Raw genomic sequence first — 23,044 nt, 5'->3', positions numbered from 1 at the left:
ATTTGTTAATTGTATAATCAGACTGGGCCTGATTCTCATCTGATGCAGAGTCCAGCTCCTCAGAAGCGCTTAGTTACATTGATGTAGCTGAGGTTCTCCAAAACCCCTGCGTGTTCTCACCAGATCTGCTGGTCAGTAAGCACCGGTGTCCCTCGCTTGCAGCTGATGTTCAGAGCTGGGCTCTTTCTGCTCCTTCGCTTTCCCCAAGTACCAAGTTCATTATTGATCCCAGTCTTCTAAGGTTGAAACCTTGGAGTGACCTACTGAGTTAATGGGAATATGGACAGAACTTACTTACTTACTTAACACTTATCTTAAATATGCAGCACATTGCTCAGTCCTGTAGGAAAGGAACTGGTATGTGAAGACCTGATGGATAAGAGAGTAACGATTATAAATTATTTTGCTTGGAGAATTGTTTACATCTTGCAGCCATTTCTACTCTGTATTTCTGACTATACAGAATGTGGACAACAGAAGTTTAAACAACAGATAAAATGAACAGAAGCATTTGTGTGATACTAATTTTCTGAAAAAAACCCTATTCAGTAGAGGTGACTATATTGGATGGAAGCAGGTCCCAGGACTCCTTAATATGTATTTATACAATAGACCTCATAGTGCTTGAGTAGCCACTCTGTTTAATTAGTGGTATTTAAAAGGTTTAATCTGTGTAATCAATAGAATTGAAAAGGTCTATAGCTTACATTTGAAAGTGAATATGTTTGCTTTGCATGAGACATAATAATTTAAAATTACTTCATATTTTCATGGGTTTCTTGCTGTTTTATAATGGGCAGCTGCCAGTGGAGAATGTCTCTAAGAGAGTGTAACTATGTCTGTACTAATAAACTAGACATGCCCAGGGCTGCTCCCTACTGCTGGAGTGCCTATGTCCTGGCTATTAAAGTTTTGTTATCCTAAAGAGACAGCTACAATCCAAAGAGGATTTTGGGAATGTGCCTGATTTGTGCTACCTTCCAAATTGTTTGGGAGAGTGCTAGGTGGCTTTGACTTGCTCTAACAGTTTCACAGTATAGATAATTGAGTTTCTCCTCTGTGAATGCTTCAGGGTACTGTTAAATGCCCAGTATAGATGCTGCTTGGGTTTGGTAAAACATTATTTTGTGTATCTTGGTATTTCCTCTGGTACATTTTAATAGAGCAAGGCCTGTCTCCATAGACAGAGATTGCAGAGTACACCTGATGAAGTCAAACTAGTGCAACTCCCCAGTGAGCTCAAGTGAGTGAGCTGTATATGAAAAGCATTGCTTTGGCAATCTTTGCGCTCACCCTTGCAGGCTGGTGGGGCAGGCCTGGAACGTCACAGAGTTGAGCTGAGCAGACCCACTTGCTGTTAACTTTTATGGATCTTTTCAGTGTTAAGTGTTTGTAGTGATGACACGATCACATCTTGCATCGAATAAATTGTCGTGTCTGGTGTTTTTCAATGCGCGGTGACACTTTGAGGCAGCTGAATGCTGCAGTAAAAACACTGGAGTCAGTTGAAAGTATAGAGAGAATTTAGGTAGGCAGAATGAGATTACTTGAGTTGTTATTTGACCAAGACATTGGGGTTAATCGTTCTACTTCTACAATGGCACCATGGGACTTTATACAACCAGAAGTGGCCAAGACCTCAGTTGCTTTTTTTCTGCTGAAAGGTGGCAGCTGCAGTGAGCGCACCGAGCCTGTTTGATTGTGCTGGAGCTTTGGGGCAGAGTTGAGTCCAAAGCAGAGGAACAAGTTACTGAAGTGCCAACCGCTGTCGTGCAGCACTGCGGCTTCCACCTGGAGATCAACCTGCATGGCCTCGCTTTGCAGGGTGAGGTCTGTCACAGTCACAGAGCTGGGCGATGAAGTTTCCAGCAGCGTAACAGCTCAAAATAACAAAGCCATCTGTTTGAATACTGAGGATGTCTTGGGACACATGGGTAGTGTTTACCTGTAATTTATTTCATCACGTAACTCTCCACATTGGATCTGCATGAAATTCAATTTCTGATCCTGGTGTAAGCTTGCATTTTGTATGATCATGGCAAATAACAGAGTGGAATCTGTTAGTATAGCTCCAAGGTGCTGCATTCATATGCACGAAAACAAGGGCATTGTAGTTCTTTTAAACAGTATAACTTTTGACACTAGAGCCTTTCTAAGAATAGTTGCAAATTTTCCATCAGGATTAAGTGAAAATGTTTATGTGAAGTGTCTCCCTTCTAGAGATTTTTTTCTTTCCTTAGACAAATGTCAAATGGGGCAAAACTGAAATGTTTTGGTTTGGGAAGGCTGCCAGTATTGAGTGGAGCATTCAGACACTTCACGTCCCCATTTACCTCTAGGCTGTATCTGTTCCTGTCTCCAGGAGAGACTACTGTGCATCATAGGAAAAAATATTTCAACCAAATAACGTTGTCTTTGTAAGGAAATGGAAGCTTAGAGCACTCAAACTACAGCTCCTAGGGCAGCAGTAATAGCTAGCAAGCATTTTGAGATGATTTCCCTGCCTTTTTTTTTACATCTACCTTCCTCCCCTCCATCCTGTATTTCAGTGAACTCAGACTCTAAGGTTCCCTTGCCTTTTGTATACTGGCAGATTTAGCTGCTGCATGCTTATCACAAAACACTTAAATATTCATGCTGCTTTTAATTTTAGTGCTGAAAGGCTGTAGTGGATACGATGATGCAGGAATTTGGGTACAGAAAATGGAAGACTTTTTAATGCTTCAGCTATGTGTGAAGCTTCAGCCGGGCTCCAAAATGAGCAAAGCTGACTGGAGTACTGCTTTAAATTATCTATTTCAGTAAATACACAGCCAGGATCTTTAAATGGCTGAGCATACAGCTGGTGTCTGATATCTACAACGTGGCTTAAAATGTTGTTCATTCAGGATGAGAACAGGTATTATAGCTCTATAGTACTACAATGTACACACATATACACATCAGCAGATTTCTTTGCCTGAATTGCCCAAAAGAAGGGTAAGAATGCAACATATTAAAGGTGATCTTATGGTTATTTCAACTGGGATTTATTACATTTAAGGGAACTTAAATGAATTATCTGTGCATTTCTTATTTCCCTGTGTGCTGGCAGTAGGCAGCCTGTCTCTCCGTTGCTGGCATTTGGCTGATTAATTGGCCCCTTGCTTGATCTGTTTTCCTTTTTTTTCTGTAGAGCTTATTCTGGTGCTTTCCCTTTTTAATATGGTAACGTCAAATTTGCTCAAGGTCTGTGAACTAATGTGGATTAAAAGTCAAGCAGCAGCAGCTCTAATACATAATTGATCTACCAGTAGGACACAAAAAACTGATTCTGGTTCCTAGATAGGAAATGCTTTCTTTTTTTGTCCTACGCTGATAGTCTGAGCTCTTAAATCTATTTTAAATTAAAGTGAATAGGCTACTGGCAACTGACAAATTATCCATGGTAATAAATAATTTAAGAGATTAATTTGATGTTTGAAGCATAATGATTTTTATACACAGACGCAGACACACACACACGCTCTATTTGACACATTCTTTTTTTATTTCAATGCGGTTTGATACATTGGCAGCTGAAAATACCTTATGTCTAGCAAATGTTGTACACTTTGGGCCTGTATTTGTCTCTTGCTGTGACCTCACACCTGTTAGTACCTTATAGAAGATTTTGCTTGCTTAAACTATTTTTTGTAGAGGTGCGAGAGCTTTGTGACATGCTCTCCAGATACCCTCAACAACTGCATCCCTTTGCGAATGGACAGGTTGGAAAAGGCCGTGTCTACTTGCATTAACATTGGCTGTGATTTTGCTTCAGCTTGTCATACGTTGCTTTTCTTAGTTGCTGAGGAATGACTCTTGACTGTTCAGTTAAGCGGGGGTGGAAGCTTGTTTAAGGTTTAATGTTCAGTGATATTCTCAGTGAAGTGAGGAGTTCTGTATTTTCAGGCTCCTTTTGAGGTACACATGGCGGTCACAGCAGGGGCATTTGCAGCTCTAGCATGAATGACAAGTGGACGATGGTTGCATGGTTGTGTGACTAATAACATGTATGTGCCGGATGGCATGGCATGGTGCAGTGTATAGCGCTAATGGATGGGAAGCAAGCGACAGCCAACAGGGTGCCTCTCCCTTCGCTTAAGTCCGTTCAGGCATACCATATGTCATCGTTCCTGTACTGGGGATTTAATTCTGTTAGCATCAACCACTAACATTGGAGTGACAGTAATATAAGAAAGCAGAAAATTCAAGTCATGCTGTAGAATAGGGCTGCAAATCAGAAGGTGGCCAGGTCAGAAGAGTAGAAAGGAAGGGAAGAAAGAGAGTAGAAAGAGGGAAGTAGGATCTTTTTGTACACATTCTTAAGCTGTCTGTAAAAAATAGGTTACACTGGTTTAGTGTACTGCATTGGACTTAAGATGCTACAGTTTGAATAACATTTTAACAGTAGAGCAATAAACATTTTGCAAACTACAGTTACAAACATTTGAGGATGTTGCATACGCAACAGCAATATCTTTTGTTAAACAATGCTATATTTGGAAAAACATACTTTCAGATGTACTCACCCTTTATGAGCTTGGTAGAGCTAAAAGCATAGCAGTAAACAGTCAGTCTCAAAATGGAAATTGAACTTCTTTCCTAGAGGTTTTGTTAATGAATGGAGTAATCTGAATGTTGCAGGCTTTCCCTGGTCTGTGAGCTGCCTGCGTTGCCCTCTGTGACATTTCTGAAAAGCTGAGCTCGCAGGTGTGTGTTGAGCCAGAACTAGGGGAGCAGCTTGTTCCCAGCCTTCGGAAACTGAGCCTGTTCAGTGTTGTGCAGGCAGCTTGGCAGCAGCCGTGTTTTGTAAATCCTGGGTCAGAGACTGTGATGCATGAAACGTCAGGCTTTTCAAGTAAGGTAAGCCTTCGTTTAGGTGGAGTAAGCCGTCCACATTTTCAGCAGTCACTTGTGATGAAAAGATGAGTGATCTCAAGCAAGCCAAGCACCTTGCGTATATTACATAGGGTAAATATTAACATCTACCTGCAAATCAGTTTTTTATTTAATTTGAGAAGTCTGTTATCACATTGGTTGCTTTGGGTGATGATGAACTTCAGAAATAGCACAGCTTTGGGAAGTGAAGTGTTTTTGGAAAATATCAGCTAAAAAGACCTCATGTAACCTCAGTGATTCTATATTTTTCATCAGTGTCTGACTTGTTCAGAACTGTGCACTCTTACATGGTTTCTTTATGTTCAGAGGGGCTCTCCTGTGTTTTGATTTACACCCGTTGCCTCTGGTCCTGTCACTGGGCACCACTGAAAAGAGCCTGGCTCTGGCTTCTTATACCCTCCCTTCAGGTATTTATATATATTGATAAGATCCCCCTGAATTTTCTCTCCTCCATGCTGGACATTTCCATCTCTCTCAGCCTCTGCTCATATGAGAGATGCTCCAATCCCTTAGTCATCTTCATGGCCCCTTGCTGGACTCACTACATTATGTCCGTCTGCTTTGTACTGGGGAGCCCAGCACTGGACCCGGCACTCCAGATGGTTTCAGAGTTCAGTTCTTTTTCTCTGTGGGTATCCATGTAACGTGGAATGAGGCGACTGTTATTTTCCCTTGCTGAGAAGAGATTCACATGGGTTCCACTTTTATCTTAGCAAGAAGAGATCTGCATTTCTGATTTTGATCTTCCAAATCCTTGGGTATGAATTTTCAAGAGTTTCAAAAGTGTGATCTTAGGATAGACTCTACCACCACATTTATTCATTACTGGCACATACTGATAGCACAATAAACATATTAGCTTTGTCCTAGATGTGTATGATAAAACAAATAATTATTTATTTGCCCAGTTGTTGTGAATCTGTTTTTTACTGTCAGGGTTTCTTTTGTAGCAGCTAACACTGAGACAGCCATGCTTATATGGCTTTAAAAAGACAGGATTGATGTCTGAAGTTAGACTTCAACAACAGTGATTTACGATCCTCCAGAGTAATAACCGGAATGACAGTTCTCTCTCAAACAATATTGAAATTCCCTGGGCTCCCAGGAGCATTTTACATGTGTGTACCACCAGCAGTCGTTCAGGAGCGCAGAAGAAGAGGGAAGCTGAGGTGGAGTTAGTTACCTCATAGGATACCGTATCTTTTCAAGCACCTTTGTAAAGATAAAGTGTAGCTGAGCAGTTCAGACTGAGGCTTTCTTGAAGCTGAAAGGCTGAAATAAATCTCCATTCTGTACTATGACAAAGACATTTGAACACTTTTTGGAGCTGGGAATAGTTTTGTACTGCCGGGAACTGACCTCTTGAAAATTTGTATGCTGCATAGTTCATGATACCTCTACTTTTAATAAAATTTAATACTTATTAATGGATCTCAAGTCAGTTATTCAATTTCCCCAGTAATTTAAAGCTTAATTACGCTACATTCTAGATCTCAGTGGCTGTCCTCATCTGATTTTTCTTAAGTCACCATCCCTCCAATTTTACAGTTCAGCTCAATTCTCAGGACTCTCATTTGCATAGAGTGACAGATTAAAATTGGATGGCTAAAACAATTACTGCTCTTAGTGTCTACTGCAGTGATGGAGATTGATTCCTCATAGTATGAGGAAACATATGGCTCATGAAATAACTCTTGAATCACTACAGTCTTCAGTCTATTGTATTATTGTAAATTGAAACTGATAAAGTTATAATCCAATTTTAATGCATCCTGTCTGAAACTGAGAGTTGCGTTTCTGGAGGAGCTTTGGATAATAAAATTCTAGGCAGCAGCTTAGAAGTTCTCCATTTCCAGGGAAAAAAGTGAATATTCTGGTTGGAGAATTGGTGTCTTTTAACTGAGTAACTTGTTGACACTGCAAAACTACACAATGTTGTTTGGAAGCTGCAACAACAAGGAAACTTGCATTTTTGCCTCTATGCAGTATCTTTCTTCACCCTATCCATCTGCAGACCTGTGCACCCCATTGCCTGTACAGGTGTACTGATATACCATGAAGGATAGTCAGTTTGATGTAGCTTCTTGCAAATTTTGGCTGAAGCCAATCCAGAATTAAAAATCCATAGGTTGGCTCTGGTTCTTCTGGGGAATTGTCAGTTGGGATGATATGCAGAAATTATCTGGAGGTCATAAGATTTGGTATTTACTTACTCTATTTTAGTTTAGGTCTGCAAAATCAGTCATGACATGTGACTGTAAAACATGGGTCCTCCATGTAGGAATACTTTACATTTCTCTTTCCCTGCCTTTCTGTGCAAGTTTTGAAGAGGGGCTAGACAAGAAACATGATGAATATGTTTTTCTCTTGTGCATCATAGTAATTTCTCTATATCCCTCCCTGAATTAATTTTAATTTAATCTCTCCTGTTTTCCTCTGCTCCTCACTTTTATCTTATTCCTATGGTTTCTGCCTCGTCATTATCTTAAAATTTTCCTTCCTTCCTTCTGCTATGAGGGAAATGTGATCACAAGAGATCACATTTTGGTTAAATAAAACAGAACAAATAAGTGTAGCTCCCCTAAGGCAATTCTAGATAAGGTACTATTTAGCCTACTCACATTTGGAAGTGGTCAGGCACAAGGGGGGGGCTATCCGATAACTACTGATGATCCTCTTTGAAATGGCCTCAGGGCTGTTGGGAGGCTTTCTGCATGATGAAAAGCATCATGACAGTAATCCTGTGGTCAGTGGTCTCTGCAGGGACCAAGGGCTGTTTGGGCATCAGGATAGCCTTACTGACTAAAAGAGCGTGACTTCAGGATGAGGGTGGTACTAGCTGAGATGCCGGTGTGGCATTTCACCTCCTCCTGTGCAGTCCCTGGCCAAAGACTTTTGCCTTCAGGAATTTGAATATGACATTTTTATAAACAGTAATTCCCAGCCTTATTTTTGTTCCACCAGCGTTATGAAAGTATTGTTACTATATTTATGCACAGCGGTTTGCAGTATGGCGTTTTTTCCATTTGTCTGTAATCTTAATCTAATAAGACGTTCACAAGCTGCCTGGAAAATGGATTTTTTTTCCCCTATGGGAATTTCCATAGAAGAAATCACCATCTGATAATTGCCTATTGTAAAGAATGATTTTCATCACAGGAAAAGAAAACAGTATAGAAGAACCTACTTCTGCCATCTTTCCTACTGTTTTTCTGGCTTTGCCAATTTGGAAACAGCATTGTGCTGTGAATAAGTTTTGGTTTTTTTCCCCCCTTTTTAGTATCTCACATTCCAAATGAAGTGTTACTTAGAATTAAAAAAGAGACAGTGTTTGTAGTTGAAGACAGAGTTGCCCTTGGAAAACAGCATTTTTCAGTTCCTTTTTAAAAATTAAAGCTTTCATTTTTCCAGGTTCAAACTAAACAAATGAGCCAAGGGAAAAAAAATACCCAAAACCCCAAGCCCCTGTCAAAACAAGCAAAAATTGTTAAAAGAATGCCACACAATGTCTAATTAAAAGTTTTTTTAAAAAAGGCCAAAACCTCTTGAAGTTAATTTGCAAAAATAAACTAATTCCAAATGAAAATGAGAGGTTTTATACAAAATATTTTCTTTATCAAGCCCATCTAATTAAAAAAATGGGAGTGATCCGAGCCCTTTATCCAAATACAGGAAGCACAAAACCTATGTAGATTTTTTATTTTATTATATTTATATATACACATGCAGTCACATGTGGTCAGATGGCTTTTAAATCCCTATCCACCTAATTAACTTAACCAATATATAATTTTTATGAGTAGCATATTGAAATGTAAGATGGAAGATTATTTGAAATTAAAGCAGATACTTCAATAAAAAGAGCAATATTCTCACTGGATGGATACCATCTCATCTCTCCTCATCTCGTTCAATTTAACATATTTCTATATGAGCTGTAAGACAAAATGACTAATAGAGATGAAAAGGAGGACTGCCAAAAGTCAAATTGCTTCACTGGAAGCTTCTTAGCAAAATGACAACATCCAGTTCTAGATAATTAAATCTTATTTTGTAGGAATGTCACTGAATGATGTTAATTTGCCTTTAGGTAGTGCTCTTTTGGTTGAGCACAGTAACAAAAATTTATTTGGGCACTTTTTGTTTGTCTTAGAAATGGTTCAACATTGTTTAATAAAAATGAAAAGCTCAAGCTAGGCGAGAACAATGTCATAGTCTTACAGAAGGAAATCACTAGCACAGCTATTCCAGGGATCAAGGAAAATTTCACCACCATTGAAACCTGAACATTTTTTTGGCTCTGAACCTTAAAGAGCTTTAACACAGAGGGACAGAGGTGAAGTCCCCTGTTGTTACAGACAACCTAAAGCTCAACTTCCTCATAATTTAGTAATCTTTGTCTCAAAATGAGTTAGGTTGCTTATTCCCTCCCCAGCTTTCTGGATGTTTGATGATTCAAAATTGTCTACCACTTTCCAGTCTAGCTGTGTTCATGGTGAGCTCTTTCTCATTTTTTTGGGTGTCAGCATTGTCCTTTGTTTTGAAAGGGTCTTTCCTCACCTCTTATTTATTCTCTTTAGTGTGTTTATAGATAACATCTTCCTTCCAGTATTTGTTTTTGTAAACAAAACAATCCAAATTCTTTTAGAATCCACAAATACACTTTTCAGTCTCTTTATCATCCTGCCATACCACTGGATACGGTCCCAGTCTAAGGAAATGCCTTGAGTACAGGTGATCAGTCTTGACGCATGAGTTACTTTGTTTTGAGACATTGCAATTGTGCTTCTCATGGATGGATGCCTGCAGGAAGTTTGGTATTAAGAATGCCTTGTTCTTTCATACCTTCAGTGAAAGTTACAGTTTGGGAGCAAGACTTGGGTTTGCTTTCCTGATGTGGATGGCTTTTGGTTCCTCTGGTAATTCAACTCTTATGGTACTAAGGAAGTGAAATTTTCCTTCTAATCAGAGCTTTTATTTCTATGATTTTCCACAGTTTCCTCTTTAACATGCTAAAAATTAAGTTTAGTCGTGCCGCATCTTGCATGAGACAGAATGTCACTGTCTTTTTAGTGGAGCTTTCCATTAAGAAGACACTATTTTGGTTCATCATTTGACTGGAAAAGTAATAAATCTGATATAGGATATTACCAAACCATTAAAAAGATACAGCAAGATGTGTCCAGATGGGCTGTTTGCAGGTGATGTGCATCATGCCCGTGAGGCCCTGACGTGGCTGGGCTGCCAATGCATCTGTGGGCACACAGTGGTCCCAGCAGTTTCTAAGACTGCACTTCTAAGAGCTGTGCAGACACAGTTGACTTCAGTAGTGATTTCAGCTAGGAGAGCTAATTCTTTAAAAGTAGACTTCAGAGGTTTACATGTAGACACAATACCCAAGAAGTGGAGAATACTGTGGGCTTTAAGAAGTTCTTTAATTTTTTGCATTTGGTAATGATGAAAAAGGTGGGTCATTTTTATTATCTCTATGATAACAGTTCTGATACCACTAAGAAGACTCACACTGATTTTCAGTAGGAATTTGGCACTTTGGTCTCTTAAGCACTGTTGAAAATATCATACCCTGGTTTTGCTGTTATTACATGTGCTGTAAGACTTTCTGCTGGCCACAGCAGAGAGCAGGACCCTCTATGAAACCCTGAGAGCTGGCTTGGGGGAGGACCAGGCCCAGCACAGGGTGGGATGTGATGCCCAGCAAGTAGAAACCTGGCTTCCTAGCATGTGCCGAGAGCAGTAGCAGGCAACAGCACTGGGTCCTTGGAGAGGAAGGTTGTGGAGACAGGTTGTGTGAATTATGCGTAGCAGAGAGTTAAAACTGCTGTGCTGTGAGTGAGCAAAACCATGTCATTGGAGATGGAAACTTGGTGAGGCAGTTTGTTTGGGGTCATTCTCCAACGCTGACTTATAGATGCTGGAGGAAAGGTCCGTTACTGCTGCGCACTGGTAGTCGTCCTATCCTGCAAACAGTAGTGTAGGGTCTGCCTCTTCCTTGGCAGCCCACTATTAATTGTCACTCGTAAGCCTGGTATCACCAGGACTGTGGTCCTTAATGGTAACTACTTGCTTGCCTGCGCCTGTGGAGTGGCCGTGTCCCAAACTGCCTTCATCAGAGGCACGCTTAGGTTGTGTTCTGCTGCATAATCAGAGGTTATTGTGAATGCTAAAAAAATCCACACACTGTGTATATATAATTAGTTCTTTTTAGTGGTTTGGTAATACCCCATCAGATTTATTACTTTTGCAGTCAAATGCACAGCTCACTTCATGGCTGATCTCCATTTCTTACTGTTTTCTGGCATGGGATTCCTTTCACTTAGAATTCATGTGATTCATGGGTTACAGGCTTTTCTGTTGAAGTGCAATATGTCTACAGAGGCAGTTGCGACTGCCACCACGCTTGTGACTTAATCTACGTAAAAACCCACAAGAATCAGTGATTTGGAAGAAATTCCTATCTGCTGTTTGTGTAGGATGGCCATCTGTCTGGCAAATCCCTATGCCGCAGTCAGATACCTCTGAGAAGAGCCAGACAACCTTCTGACACCTGTTTCTCCAGCAGCTGTAGTTGCTTATTCCACTTTTTTTCTCACCAGGTGCTGTTGAGATTGGGTTTTGGATCTACACTCAGGAGCTTTTGAATTCTAGTCCCAGCACTGTGTACAATGCAGGATCATTCTGACCAAATCACCCTTTCTTTCTTTTGGGGGTTCCTAATTACACCTCAGGAAGTGGTCCTGAATTTAGGCACCTCACTTCAGTCAGGCAAATCGATAAATACCCAACTTCTTTAGTCAGTTCTGGAAAATGCCTTTAGAATTGCTGAAAAGCACCGAGACAAATTGGCTTTTAATATTAAGTGGCATCTTCCATTTGAGAATCATTCCACATGTATTTGTGACCCTCCATGTTAAATGGATTCCAGAAAAGGATAGTGGAAGTGTCAAAGTGGTACTTTGTAAAGGTTCTCCTTTTACCTGCTAGAAATATAATATCTTCATAAATAACTGAGTACTGACAAAGCCTTCCATTCTGAGCCCACGGTAGAATACAAATACCTGTTTGCCTATTAAGATCTTCTCATTCATAGATTGTCCGCAGTTTCTGTGTGAGACATCTTTTGAGCAATAAAGAACAAACATTTCATAACTTGGCATGTGTAAGTTTTGGGGCACTTTTATTAATTTAAAAGCTTATAAAATCACGCAAGAAGGCATGCAGCCAGGAACGGCTAGTTTGCTTTGCTATCTTTCATAATGCCTACATTATAAAAAGTGTTTGACCCCCGTGAGACTTAACAGTTGCTATTCCAGTGTTAACTCTGAAGATATCTTCAAAGACATCTAGATGAGACTAGCAAAAGATTTCTTTTGCGGCTGTAGTGTGTGCTTTTTTGTGCATGGTACATGGCATGCTGCACTGGACTTCTTTGCTGGAGCAAAGCCATGATAAACCAAATAAACACAACCTTCTGTAGAATAAATGGTATCTCCTGCAACTAAAGGTTAAGGTGTCATCCAATGATTTATCCTTCCTAATGGATTCGTTGGATTGCTGTGATAGGGACATAATTTATTACCTTTTGTACATCAGAGGTTGTGTTCTCAAAATGGTGTTTTGGGATTTACGATATTGAACAGGGTGAATTACGTGTCAAATTATCAACCATCCTGTTTGACATTTAGTCAGCGCTGACAGGAACTAGGCGTTTAGCAAGATGAGGCTTCTGTAGCACAGTCTTTCAGTAGGATTGTTTTGTTTCAAGGCTGTTGTTAATCAAATGTTTCTGGAGAAAATCTCTAAAACAGACTGTTAATTGCATTGACTGTTTTGCTGTGGCCAGCCAGATGTTAGTGGTGTGTGTTGTAGCTGTCATCCTCCCTGTAGAATATTGTTAAGGCATTGCCTCCTTGATGGAAAATATGTCATCTCATAATCCACTAAGTTGTTGCAGTTTGGAGGCAGGTGGCCCCCCATGTAGAGACTCCCTGGGTTAGGAGTGCCTGCCAGTTTTGGAATGGTATTTTTGAGAGGAGCAGGTGACCTTTTCAGGCTTCGTTATTCCCACAGCTCTGTACACATTCGCAAAACTAAGGAGGTTGGTTGGCAGATGCGCTTTTTCAAAGTATATTCGTATCTGGAAACGTTTCTTTAAAGATTTCCTTCCTACAGTTCCTGCCTTCCTTATCTGACAGTTCTTGATTGGTTGATATAGCTTATGATTTTTTCTTGGCCATTTTTTTACTGTGTGCTGTATGACCTTAAATCAGTATGCTTCAAATGCTGCTTTGTGCATTATATCTAGACTGTTGGATGCTTCTATATGGCCTGCTGTCTTGTCTCCAGAGGAGGCAAAATATGTCTGTTTGCGCAGAGTGCCCTGTCTAACCATGTGATTGCCTGCTTTTGAGCCCCTGATTCCACCGACACAGACCTGAAGCTGCCTTTACCGCATCCACGCAGGAGGAGGAGGAGGTGTAGCTGGGAAGCATGTCCTTTTTTGTACCTGTATTGTCAAATGGGAGTTGCTGCTGCTGTGAGGAACCTGGTTTTTATCTAAGTGACTACCATGGCTGCCTAGAGTGGACCACCTGTTGAATAAGGGTTCAAATGAAAGCCATTAATAAGTCTGTATACCTAAACACTGAGAAGGTTCTGACATAACCCATGAAAACAAAAGAGGACATGCATCAATTTACCAGCCTGTTTACACCTTTTGCTTCCTTGCTCAGTGCTGTAACTCCAGGCAACTTAGGAGATGGCAGCAGCTTATTGCATTGTTTGAGTGTATGATTAACCAGGCAAAGACAAAATGAGGACACGCAATGAATTTGGCAATAATATTCCAGGACAGAGCGGCTGCCTTCTTCAAACTGCCAAACCCTCTGGCATATTCTCTTGACTTAGAAACTGAAAATGCAGATCAGAATCTTTTCTAGTGAGTTGTCTGCCCCTTGTGTTTTTCAGTAAGAAAAAAAAAAAGTCATTGCTATAATACAGATATTCTATCCTTACATTTAAGGTCCCAGAAGGCCTCTGACTATGTGACAAGAATTACTGTCACGGATATTGCATAACAGTTTATGCATAATGTTTAATGCATTCTCAGTTTTATGAAATATGGATAATATTGGAGACATTTTGAATAGTAGTTTAGATTTACACTTTCTTTTTAAGGTGGAAACAAGAGGGACATTTTTAGTGCTCTTCAATGACACTGGAAGAGTTGAGGTGGTTACTATTAAAAATGAATAAAATCCATAGAAGTGGAAAAGAGAAAAGTATATTGCATGGATGGATTATGGGCAAATCATAAATGTTTAAAGCATTTCTGGAGGTTAGAAATTCTGTGCCTTTATTTGAATACCATAGCTGTCTCAGCATGCTTCCTCACCGCTCTGTCCAGGGTGTGTTGCTGCTTGGTGTGGAAGGTTGGAACTCAACTGAGAGGACACAGTTTTGAAGAATGTTTCTTCTTGTTTAAGGTTTATTATTAAAATGAAAGCACTCAGCATAAAAAAAAAAAATATTTGATGCATGTGCAACTTCTGTTAAGAGTCAACTCACATCGTATGTATTTGTTTTGTGACATACAGGACAGCTTTCCAGCTCGGTTTGGAGGAATACATTTCGTCAATCAGCCGTGGTATATCCATGCCCTCTACACAGTTATACGGCCCTTTTTAAAGGAGAAGACACGAAAAAGGGTATTCTTCTGTTTAATTGTCCATTACCTGAGAGTTGTAGTCAGCAGACATATCGCACTCTAATAAAGTAGATATACACAATATATCAGCTTGCTATTAGTGGAAAGTATTTAATACATCTGCATTGTAAAGAGTGTCTTTAACTGTTTTAGAAACTTACACAGCGTTATCCTTTAAGGACACAGTCAAGCAGTGCATTTAAGTGCATTTTTAAATGTGAGTATATGCTTTCCTCTGGGTTATATAAAAAATATTGTCAACATTACAGATTCTATTAAGACTTTATTCAATTCAATTCTATTCAATTTCTGTTAAAATTATTTGCGTCTTGCTTTTAAGAACAGAGGTAGTGAGTATGAAGTCCTTTCCTAGTGTGATTTCCTTGACATTAGCATGAACTAAAATACACAGCTGGTATACAATAGTTTGCAAATACTGATCTGAATGAACACCAATGAAAGGAAATTTGTGTGCATGCATCTGTGCATAAGCACGAGTAGTCTCTGAGATGTTGCTGAAATTGCAGCATTTGCATCAATGCAATTAAATTAGAGCTTGGTGGTGATAGCACATAGAATGATGTTATTTCTGTAACAGGAAATTTGTCATCCAGGAAAACACAATCAGCATTATGTACAAAGCCACTATAAAGAATGTGATGATCTTTTTTTTTTTTTTTTTTTTTACTGGGATCAGCTCTCTAAGCAACTCTATATTTTCTCTCCTAAAACACAGCATAGAAGGCCACAATGATCCTTGGTGTTTAGCTGGTTTTTACTGACAAATTATGCTTGAGAGGCCTCTGGTACTCACAGATTTTGAACTATAGATCACAAAGCCTTTTATGTAATATCTGTTATAAGTATGCAAATGAAACCCCATTTTGCAGGATTCAGTTGCACTCCATTGACTACAGCTTCAACAAAGAACATTATAGTGCCAGATATGTTTGAGGCCTTTTTAAGTCAAGTGCTGTGCATGCATAACCAGGGAGTAAACTACAGCTCATGGGTGTGTTACAACATTAAATATAAGTGACAAGGCAGTTGAACATGGGTGCTTATCAGTTAGCATCTACATTTTTATTTAGACACCTGAATCAGTGGCACATATTTTCAGAAATGCTGACCTTTTACAACTGTTTTTGTCAATACTGAGCACCTATAAGAAGTAGTCAGGTGGTTAAATATCAATTTAGGGTCCAAAATTTAGTGTCAAAATATGAAAGTTATGCCCAGCATGTAAAATTTAAAATCAGCTTTAAAAAAAAAACAACATAAGAGAACAAATGATTATGAAAAAAAAAACCAGACCCAACAGAATTCTCTTCAGAATTTTATCAGGCTCATTATTTGTCTGTTGTGTTTATCCTGAATTATTTTGTATTTTTTTAATATGTCTGATAGATTTGCAACTGATAGCTATACTCAGATCAATGTAGTACTAGGCATGTATAAAAACAATTGCTAAGAAGTGAAATGTTTGGTTGGAAAGGCACCATAGAACAAATTACTTTTGCCATTAATGTTTGTTCTTTCACACAAGGATACATTACTTTCTGAGATGGAAGAACATTGCTGGGTTTGCATGGCCATATTAAGCTTCCTGTCTCCACAGCTGACTGGAAGATGGGCTGAAATAAGCAATACAAGACAAGCATATGTTTGGTCTTTTTGTCTTTTGAATTTAACTCTTGATAAATCATGCTAGGGGTATAGCTGTCCAGAGAAGTCCCTGCAAAGTGAAGTGGATGTGAATTGATAGTGCTTGATGTCTGTCTGTGCACACACCTCTGCCTGCCCTGTGGGGAACGACAGACAGTGTACAGCTGTTTGGAGGCAACATCCTACCTTGCTGTCCTGGCTACTTCAGCATTAGTAAATTAAAAAGGGCTGGGCACTGCCATTCCTACTGTTTAATTGTATGGGCACTTTCTGGCATGGCACTGGCCAGTGCCAGCTGGTGCTTTCTTAGATGTTGCCCAGGAACAATTTGGGGATGGCATGGACCAGTGAGCAGTATGGATGAGGTGAGCTTATTCTGGAGATGAAAGGAGTTTAACCATATGGATGTGAACTGTGCCATGGCACTTGCTCTTAGTCCCAAAGAATGAATCCTGACCCATCTTACTTGCTAGTCTAGAAATAGCTGCTGTGAGCTGCCTTTGTAGCCATACCCAAGAGCAGGCATTTCCTCCCAGTGGAACATCTGCAGGTCCCTACTATCTGTGGGAAAAGGCTGTCCAAATCCAGAGGTGCTCTGTTTCTAGTGCTCATTGGTCACACATTCCAGGTCTCTGAGGAGAAACAATAAGGTTAAATATAAATGTAAATACAAGTATTCATATATATTTATAGAAATGTAAAGCCTATCTGAAAATAAATCAGTCTACCAAAACACTGATGGAAAATATCAAGTAGTCCATCCACTATTCCCTTATTGTTGTCACAGAAATTGTTGTATTGTTTCTACTTACTTCATATATTGTCAAGTATGGATGGTAGTTACTAGTACCACCATATCAAGGAAGAAAATCTTTCCAGTGGAGTTTTCATTACACTGAACTATTGATCTTATTTATAGAACTCATGGCTGGATGCTGAAAGTCTATGCATATTCCTTAATGTATACAATGAATATTAATTTTATTTATTATTTATGGTCTTAATTTATTCACTTAATTTAATTCACAGGATTAGGGAAAGCAAATAACAAGAGATAGGAAGTCTGTCTAATCTTTAGTCCATCTAGTTATCTGACATCATTTTTTACCCTCCGTAGGCCCCTTGTCCTGCAAACATTTAAAGTCATTTATGCTTTAGTCACTTTGTGGGTTTATGAACATAGTATGAACATGCTTAAAGCAGAGACGATGTGTGTGTTGGTGGCCATCTCTATTAGGCCAACATGGCTAGAATATTGGAACTGTACAATATCCTCTAATAATGATGATGTAATTTGAGCTTTCACGATTTTTGTGATACGGCTTTGTTTTTACCTGCATGTACATACAGATATTCCTGCATGGTAATAACCTCAACAGCCTGCATCAACTAATACACCCTGAGATCCTGCCTTCAGAGTTTGGAGGAATGTTGCCCCCCTACGACATGGGAACGTGGGCAAGAACACTGCTTGACCATGAATACGATGATGACAGTGAATGCAATGCGGACTCCTACAACGCTCCTGCAAAGGATATAGAAAAGGACCTCTCTCCCAAATCCATGAAAAGGTGGGTTAAAGGTACTGTGGTCTTCTAGTGTTGCCATAAGGTTAACATTTGCCTTCCTCCTCTTTTGTGAAGCTGCAGGTAGTTCCCTCAGTTTATTATATATGAGGACTGTTTTTTTTCCTTTCTTAAGATCACTGTTGATTATAGACCATAGTGTTGATTATTACTCACGTGAGTTGTGAGCTCAGTACATCTAATCATTTCTGTGGTGCCATATGAGTAGTGTATGCAGTACTGTGTTTGGAATAAGCTGATAGCCTGCCCCAGCCTACACTAAGTATTGGAGAGACTGTGCTAGCTGGAGTGAGCCTCAGTGCAGAGGATAAATTGGGGCCAATTGCCCAGCTGGGTGGTGGTGATAACTCTTACTTTCCTCCATCCCATAGCCCAGTGCCTAGTCTCCACAAGCCTGTAGGTGCCAGGACATTTACAGCATCTGAACTGTCAGTCACAGTGACTGCACACAACGTGAGAAAAAGTAATGAGGAGAACCAAGACAAAAATCAGTGCCAATCATTATGCTTGGGTCCGGCAACATCCTGGCTTTCTGATATTTTTCTCTTTGAGAAGATACAGTACAATTGCTTGCTGCATTTTACCATTCAAAATATAGTATAGGGAGAGGTTCGTTACCTCTCCAGTAACTATAGAAGCAGTGAGGTGATTCACCTGGGAGGGGGAAACCTGGTCCAACCGTGCCAGGGCAGTAGAAGAAAAAGGGAAAAGATCACAGCAGGGTGATAGAAAAGATTGAGCAGGGCAGCAAAAGTCAGAGTGCAGCTCATAAGGGGTAGGCCTAGCAATGAATCAGAAGAGAACAAACAGAGCAGAGAACAATATATAAAGTCATTAAAATTAAGTCAGAATATGCTAAACTGAGAATTCAGTTTCAGGAGATGGCATTTGATGCAAAAGGGAGAGAGACTCTGGAAGCAGATTAAACAGGATAAAATATTTTCAGACTCCTCAGCCAGGAAGATGATTTTGGCTGGAAAATGTTGCATAGATTGGGGAGGACAGTGCGGTTTGAAAGGGAGATATTTTTTGGGAAATAGAAAGGAGACAAGAAGAGATTGCCATAGGAATAAAAAAGAAAAAAAGCAGTGAAGTTTAAGGATTTTGTGTTGAAAAAAACCTACAGTGCATTGAAACTGGGAAATAGCAAGAGACTGGATGGGAATGAACTAGGATAAGATGTTAAAAAAGGTCCTGAAGCCATACGACAAAGATGCAATTAACATAAGTAATGGAGAAAATGGGACAGCAAAGAGCCAGGGTAAGGGGAAAAGTGAGCGGTACATTTATATATGATTTGCACATAATACAAGAATTATGAGACAACAGAGAAGCTGTTTTGGAGAGAAGGGTGGAATTTAGGAGCCGAAATGCAGAAGTCTTACTGTTGCAAAATGAAGTCATGCGAGTAAATAGCTTCATCCACGGATGCAACAAAAAAACGTAAGGCCTGTGAGAAGGCCCTTTGGAGCAGACTTTTCCAGACTATGCTGGGCAAGCACATTATTAAACGGAAAAGCAGTGGATTGACCAGATTCTTCATTCTTTCTCAAAGAACGCTTTCTCACGCTTACCTGTTTTCTTCTCATTTGACTTGTGCTTGAAAAAATCCTTCATGTAGAATTACACTTCAGTGTAAACTTCAAATTGGCATTCTTTCAGTCTGGGTTAGCTGACATAGTACGAGACACTGCAGAAAATAAGCATGTTGAAATTTGTATCTACATACTTCTGAGCTGAAATTTCCTCACCTTCTTCACATTCTTTTTCAGTTAGCCTGTCTGCAGCACCTGCTGGAATCCTCCTTCCCTGCTGTTGGATATAAAAAGTACTAAGTAGACTTACTGTGCTGGTACCAAGTAGAAGGGAGTGGTAGTAAAATGGACAGAAAGTCCCAGGACTTTGATGTATTAAGTGCACAGACTGTTAAAACAGAAATAGAAAAATTAAGGTAAAACAGATAAACTCTGTTCTATTAAAAATTAAATTTAACTTGATGGATTGTTTCTCTCAGTTTAAAACCACACTCAGTGTGATATGCTAGTGCAGAAGAAGGTTTTTAACATATAAAAGCCATGACAGTAAGTCAATGAAAAGTGTTTTAACTTCTTAGAACAAATTTCACAAGTGTCTAGCAGACCTCCAACAATTAACTTGTTTAATTTGGCTTGACATTTTAAAATTAGTTTATTGCTGTGAAAGAATATCCTTCTTAAACCAAAATCCTGCTGAGAATTCATTTCTTTGTTACTCATTTTTGCCCCCATATGAACCAGTGATATTCCTCCCTATCTCCCTGAACTTTTAGTGAATTGGATGATCTCTACTTGAAAGAAAGGCTGATCGTGGGCAGGGTGGTGGAGATATTAATCCCACCTGTAGCACAGACCTCTGGGGAGAATGTGTTCATGTCAGGTGGCACCATTGCAGCTGTCTCAGCAGTTGTGTTTAGCCTGTGGCTGTGTCCACCCGTGGCTCTGACGGCTGAGGCACCCAGCTGGAGACCTGCATCCTCTTCTCACCTAACCCCGCAGGGCAGATGCCCATGTTGATCAGCTTTGCAAAGTATCTGTGTGTGGCTTTTGTTCCTCACCTTTGCAATGGGGCTTTGTAGTACAACTCTACCCTACTGTATTTTGGGAGAATTTATTCAGTAATGTCTAAAGTTATTTGGGAGATGTAGATAGAAAGTGCTATAGACTTACACAAATGTTTTTCCTTTTGCATACCTTCATTCATGAATTGCTGCTGAATGGAATGAAACATGACAGCAAATGTTGATTTAAAACTGAATTAAAATGATTTCTCTTTCTTCAAGGCAATTAGGCTCCCGAGCTTACAAGCTCGTGCAGGCTTTATTTTCACATCTGCCTTGGCATCAGGGAGTTTGGAGGCCGTGGGAATTTGTGGCCAAAACTGCCTCACAGGGAATTTCAGGCCAGGTTTGCAGCCTTTCCAGCTCCCCTTCAGTTCCCCAGATGAGAACTGGAGACCTTGGCCGCTCAGACATTGGCAGCCGAGGAAAGGGCTCAGTCTCCTATTAGTACTTACATTCAGCTGGGAATCCTTTGAAATTAGTATGCTTCCACAGCATTTTTTTATCTTGATGAACTGGATTTTCCAGGAGTACAGCTTCCCACCAGCAAATTTTCAATCAATCAGCTTTGCATTGGCACAGTACCTTGTGAAGATTTTAAAAAAGCATTTTTAGTTCAGTGGTTTAGTTTTCTGCCTGAGGAACTGACCAGCGTTCTAGATGAGTGTTATTGTACAGTTCTAATTAAAAAATTTTAATTATGTTTATCGCAAGAGAGACTATCAGATCTTTAAAGCTAATTTTCTTGATTTTAGCATTAGTAAGAGAATGTGGTAAGTATTATTAGAAAATATCCTTGTGTTCAAAGTTTTCACCTAGGCTTTAATTCAGATGTTTTTTCTTGTGTTTTTGAAGGTTTTCTTTAGATTTTTTGAGAAAGACCAAATTGTCTCTTGCTATCAGCCTCATTTCTTGGTTTCAGTGGATGATGCCAGTTTGTAAGAGTGGGGGATTGACTCTCTATGTTTATCTTAGGAGAGGTCAGAATGCGTAAAGGTTTTCCTCTGTGCTGTAGCCCTCCAAGTGGGCAAATCTGTAGCAATGCTGCAGTCACAGTGTGCTTCTGCTGATCAAAAATAGATGCCTACGTTGTAGAGATGTACACATGCTCTAGCCATCTCAGATCTTTGCAGAAAGGAAGAGAAACAGGCATTTCTAGCATGAGATTCATCTCACTAAAGGAAACATCTAACAAGGGTTGCTTTTACTGTACCCCAGAAGTGTCTGCTTTTTGACAAGCTGAGACATAGGTGATGTAAGACCCCATCTTAACACTTCGGACTCTGTTTTTAATGGACCATTTTGATTTTGCTGAAGGTTGGGGTTTCCTCTTTTTTCCCCTCACACATGGCTGTTGCAGCGTACCAGTGCCAGTGTTACGCTTCTGTGCTGAATCAGAGAATGTGGAGAAATTTTACAATCATCATTGAATTTGCCCTTACCATCCTTCTCTGCTCTGTTTAGTTGAGCTGATAAGTGAGTTTGACAGATGTGTCCACTGCTCCAGAAATCCTGCTGGCCATGGCAGGATTCCCTAGCATTGGCTTAGGAGCTTGCACTGTTGCATTTAAGTGCTATTCAGAAAAGGAGCAACTTCTGCTTCCAGCTAACACCTGCCTCTAATTGCAGTGTGCTGTTAGCCAGCTGGGTGGCTGAATTGTACCTTCTTCACCAGCCACATGCCATATAACCTTCTGGTAGAGACGGTCAGTGCTTAAGTCAGTACAAAAGACTTAGTTTGCCCTCTGTTGTGTGCTGAGGATGCATCCTGCCTCACTCTTTCACTGAAGAAAAGAGGATCCACTTTATTCCACCTTTTGCTCCTGTATCCACAAACCAGCCCTTTAAAGCCATGTAATCACTCCATGAGGGTATTTTCTGACCATTTGCAATGATTGGATGCTTGGGTAATGCTGTACCATTATTTTTAAGCCCTAGCAGAAATGAAAATCAACAAAAGCAAGCTGAGATTTACCCTCACTTGTCTTGATCTAGAAATGTCAAATAAACATGTTATCCCTCTGCAGGTCTCAGTCGGTTGTGGATCCTGGGGTGCTGAAACGCATGGATAAGAACGAGGAAGAAAACATGCAGCCTTTGCTTTCACTTGACTAACAGTTTCTGAGCATCGGACATGAACTGAGGTGGAAGGCACTGCCTCTCAGCAACAAGCAAACCATTGGGAAAGAGTGTACCAGCTGGAATCCTATTTACTCATGTTAATGTAGCATAATGGCAGCAGGCAGCAGGTTTTACTATTCTGCCTGAATTCTGGATGCCCTGGGGTGAAAAAGAAGAGGAGAAAAAAGGAAAATAAAATGAAATAAAAAATAAAGAGGAATCAATAATTTATTCTGTAAGTGCCAACTTGTTTGTAAATACAATATAATCCTCCAGTTTGACTTTGCAAGTTATGGTTAACAAATGCTATGGAAATGAGTGACTCAAATATGTCAGTGAAGTGCACCATAAAAAAGAGAAGAAAACGTGTGCATGCTCACGCACACAGATACACACAGAGAAACACATACTGGACAAGGAAAAATATCAAAG

The 23,044-nt window shown here is 39.9% G+C and overlaps 1 protein-coding gene across 1 annotated transcript in view; it reads left to right on the top strand.

The window, feature by feature from the left end:
• CLVS2 (clavesin 2) overlaps nt 1-22,606 on the top strand; it is a gene marked incomplete at both ends in the record, with an annotated part of 50,474 nt that extends 27,868 nt beyond the window's left edge. Inside the window, 3 exons of the mRNA XM_082306463.1 lie at nt 14,535-14,645; nt 17,660-17,880; nt 22,519-22,606. Coding sequence (XP_082162589.1) covers nt 14,535-14,645; nt 17,660-17,880; nt 22,519-22,606 — 420 coding nt within the window. The remainder of the gene's footprint in view (nt 1-14,534; nt 14,646-17,659; nt 17,881-22,518) is intronic.
• Nucleotides 22,607-23,044: the final 438 nt, after the last annotated feature.

The sequence above is a fragment of the Platalea leucorodia genome (assembly GCF_965183815.1).
Source record: "Platalea leucorodia genome assembly, chromosome: 3".
In the NCBI taxonomy this organism is placed as follows: Eukaryota; Metazoa; Chordata; class Aves; order Pelecaniformes; family Threskiornithidae; genus Platalea; species Platalea leucorodia.
Note: the sequence above shows the minus strand (reverse complement) of the source record. Positions and strands in the feature narration are given on the sequence as shown.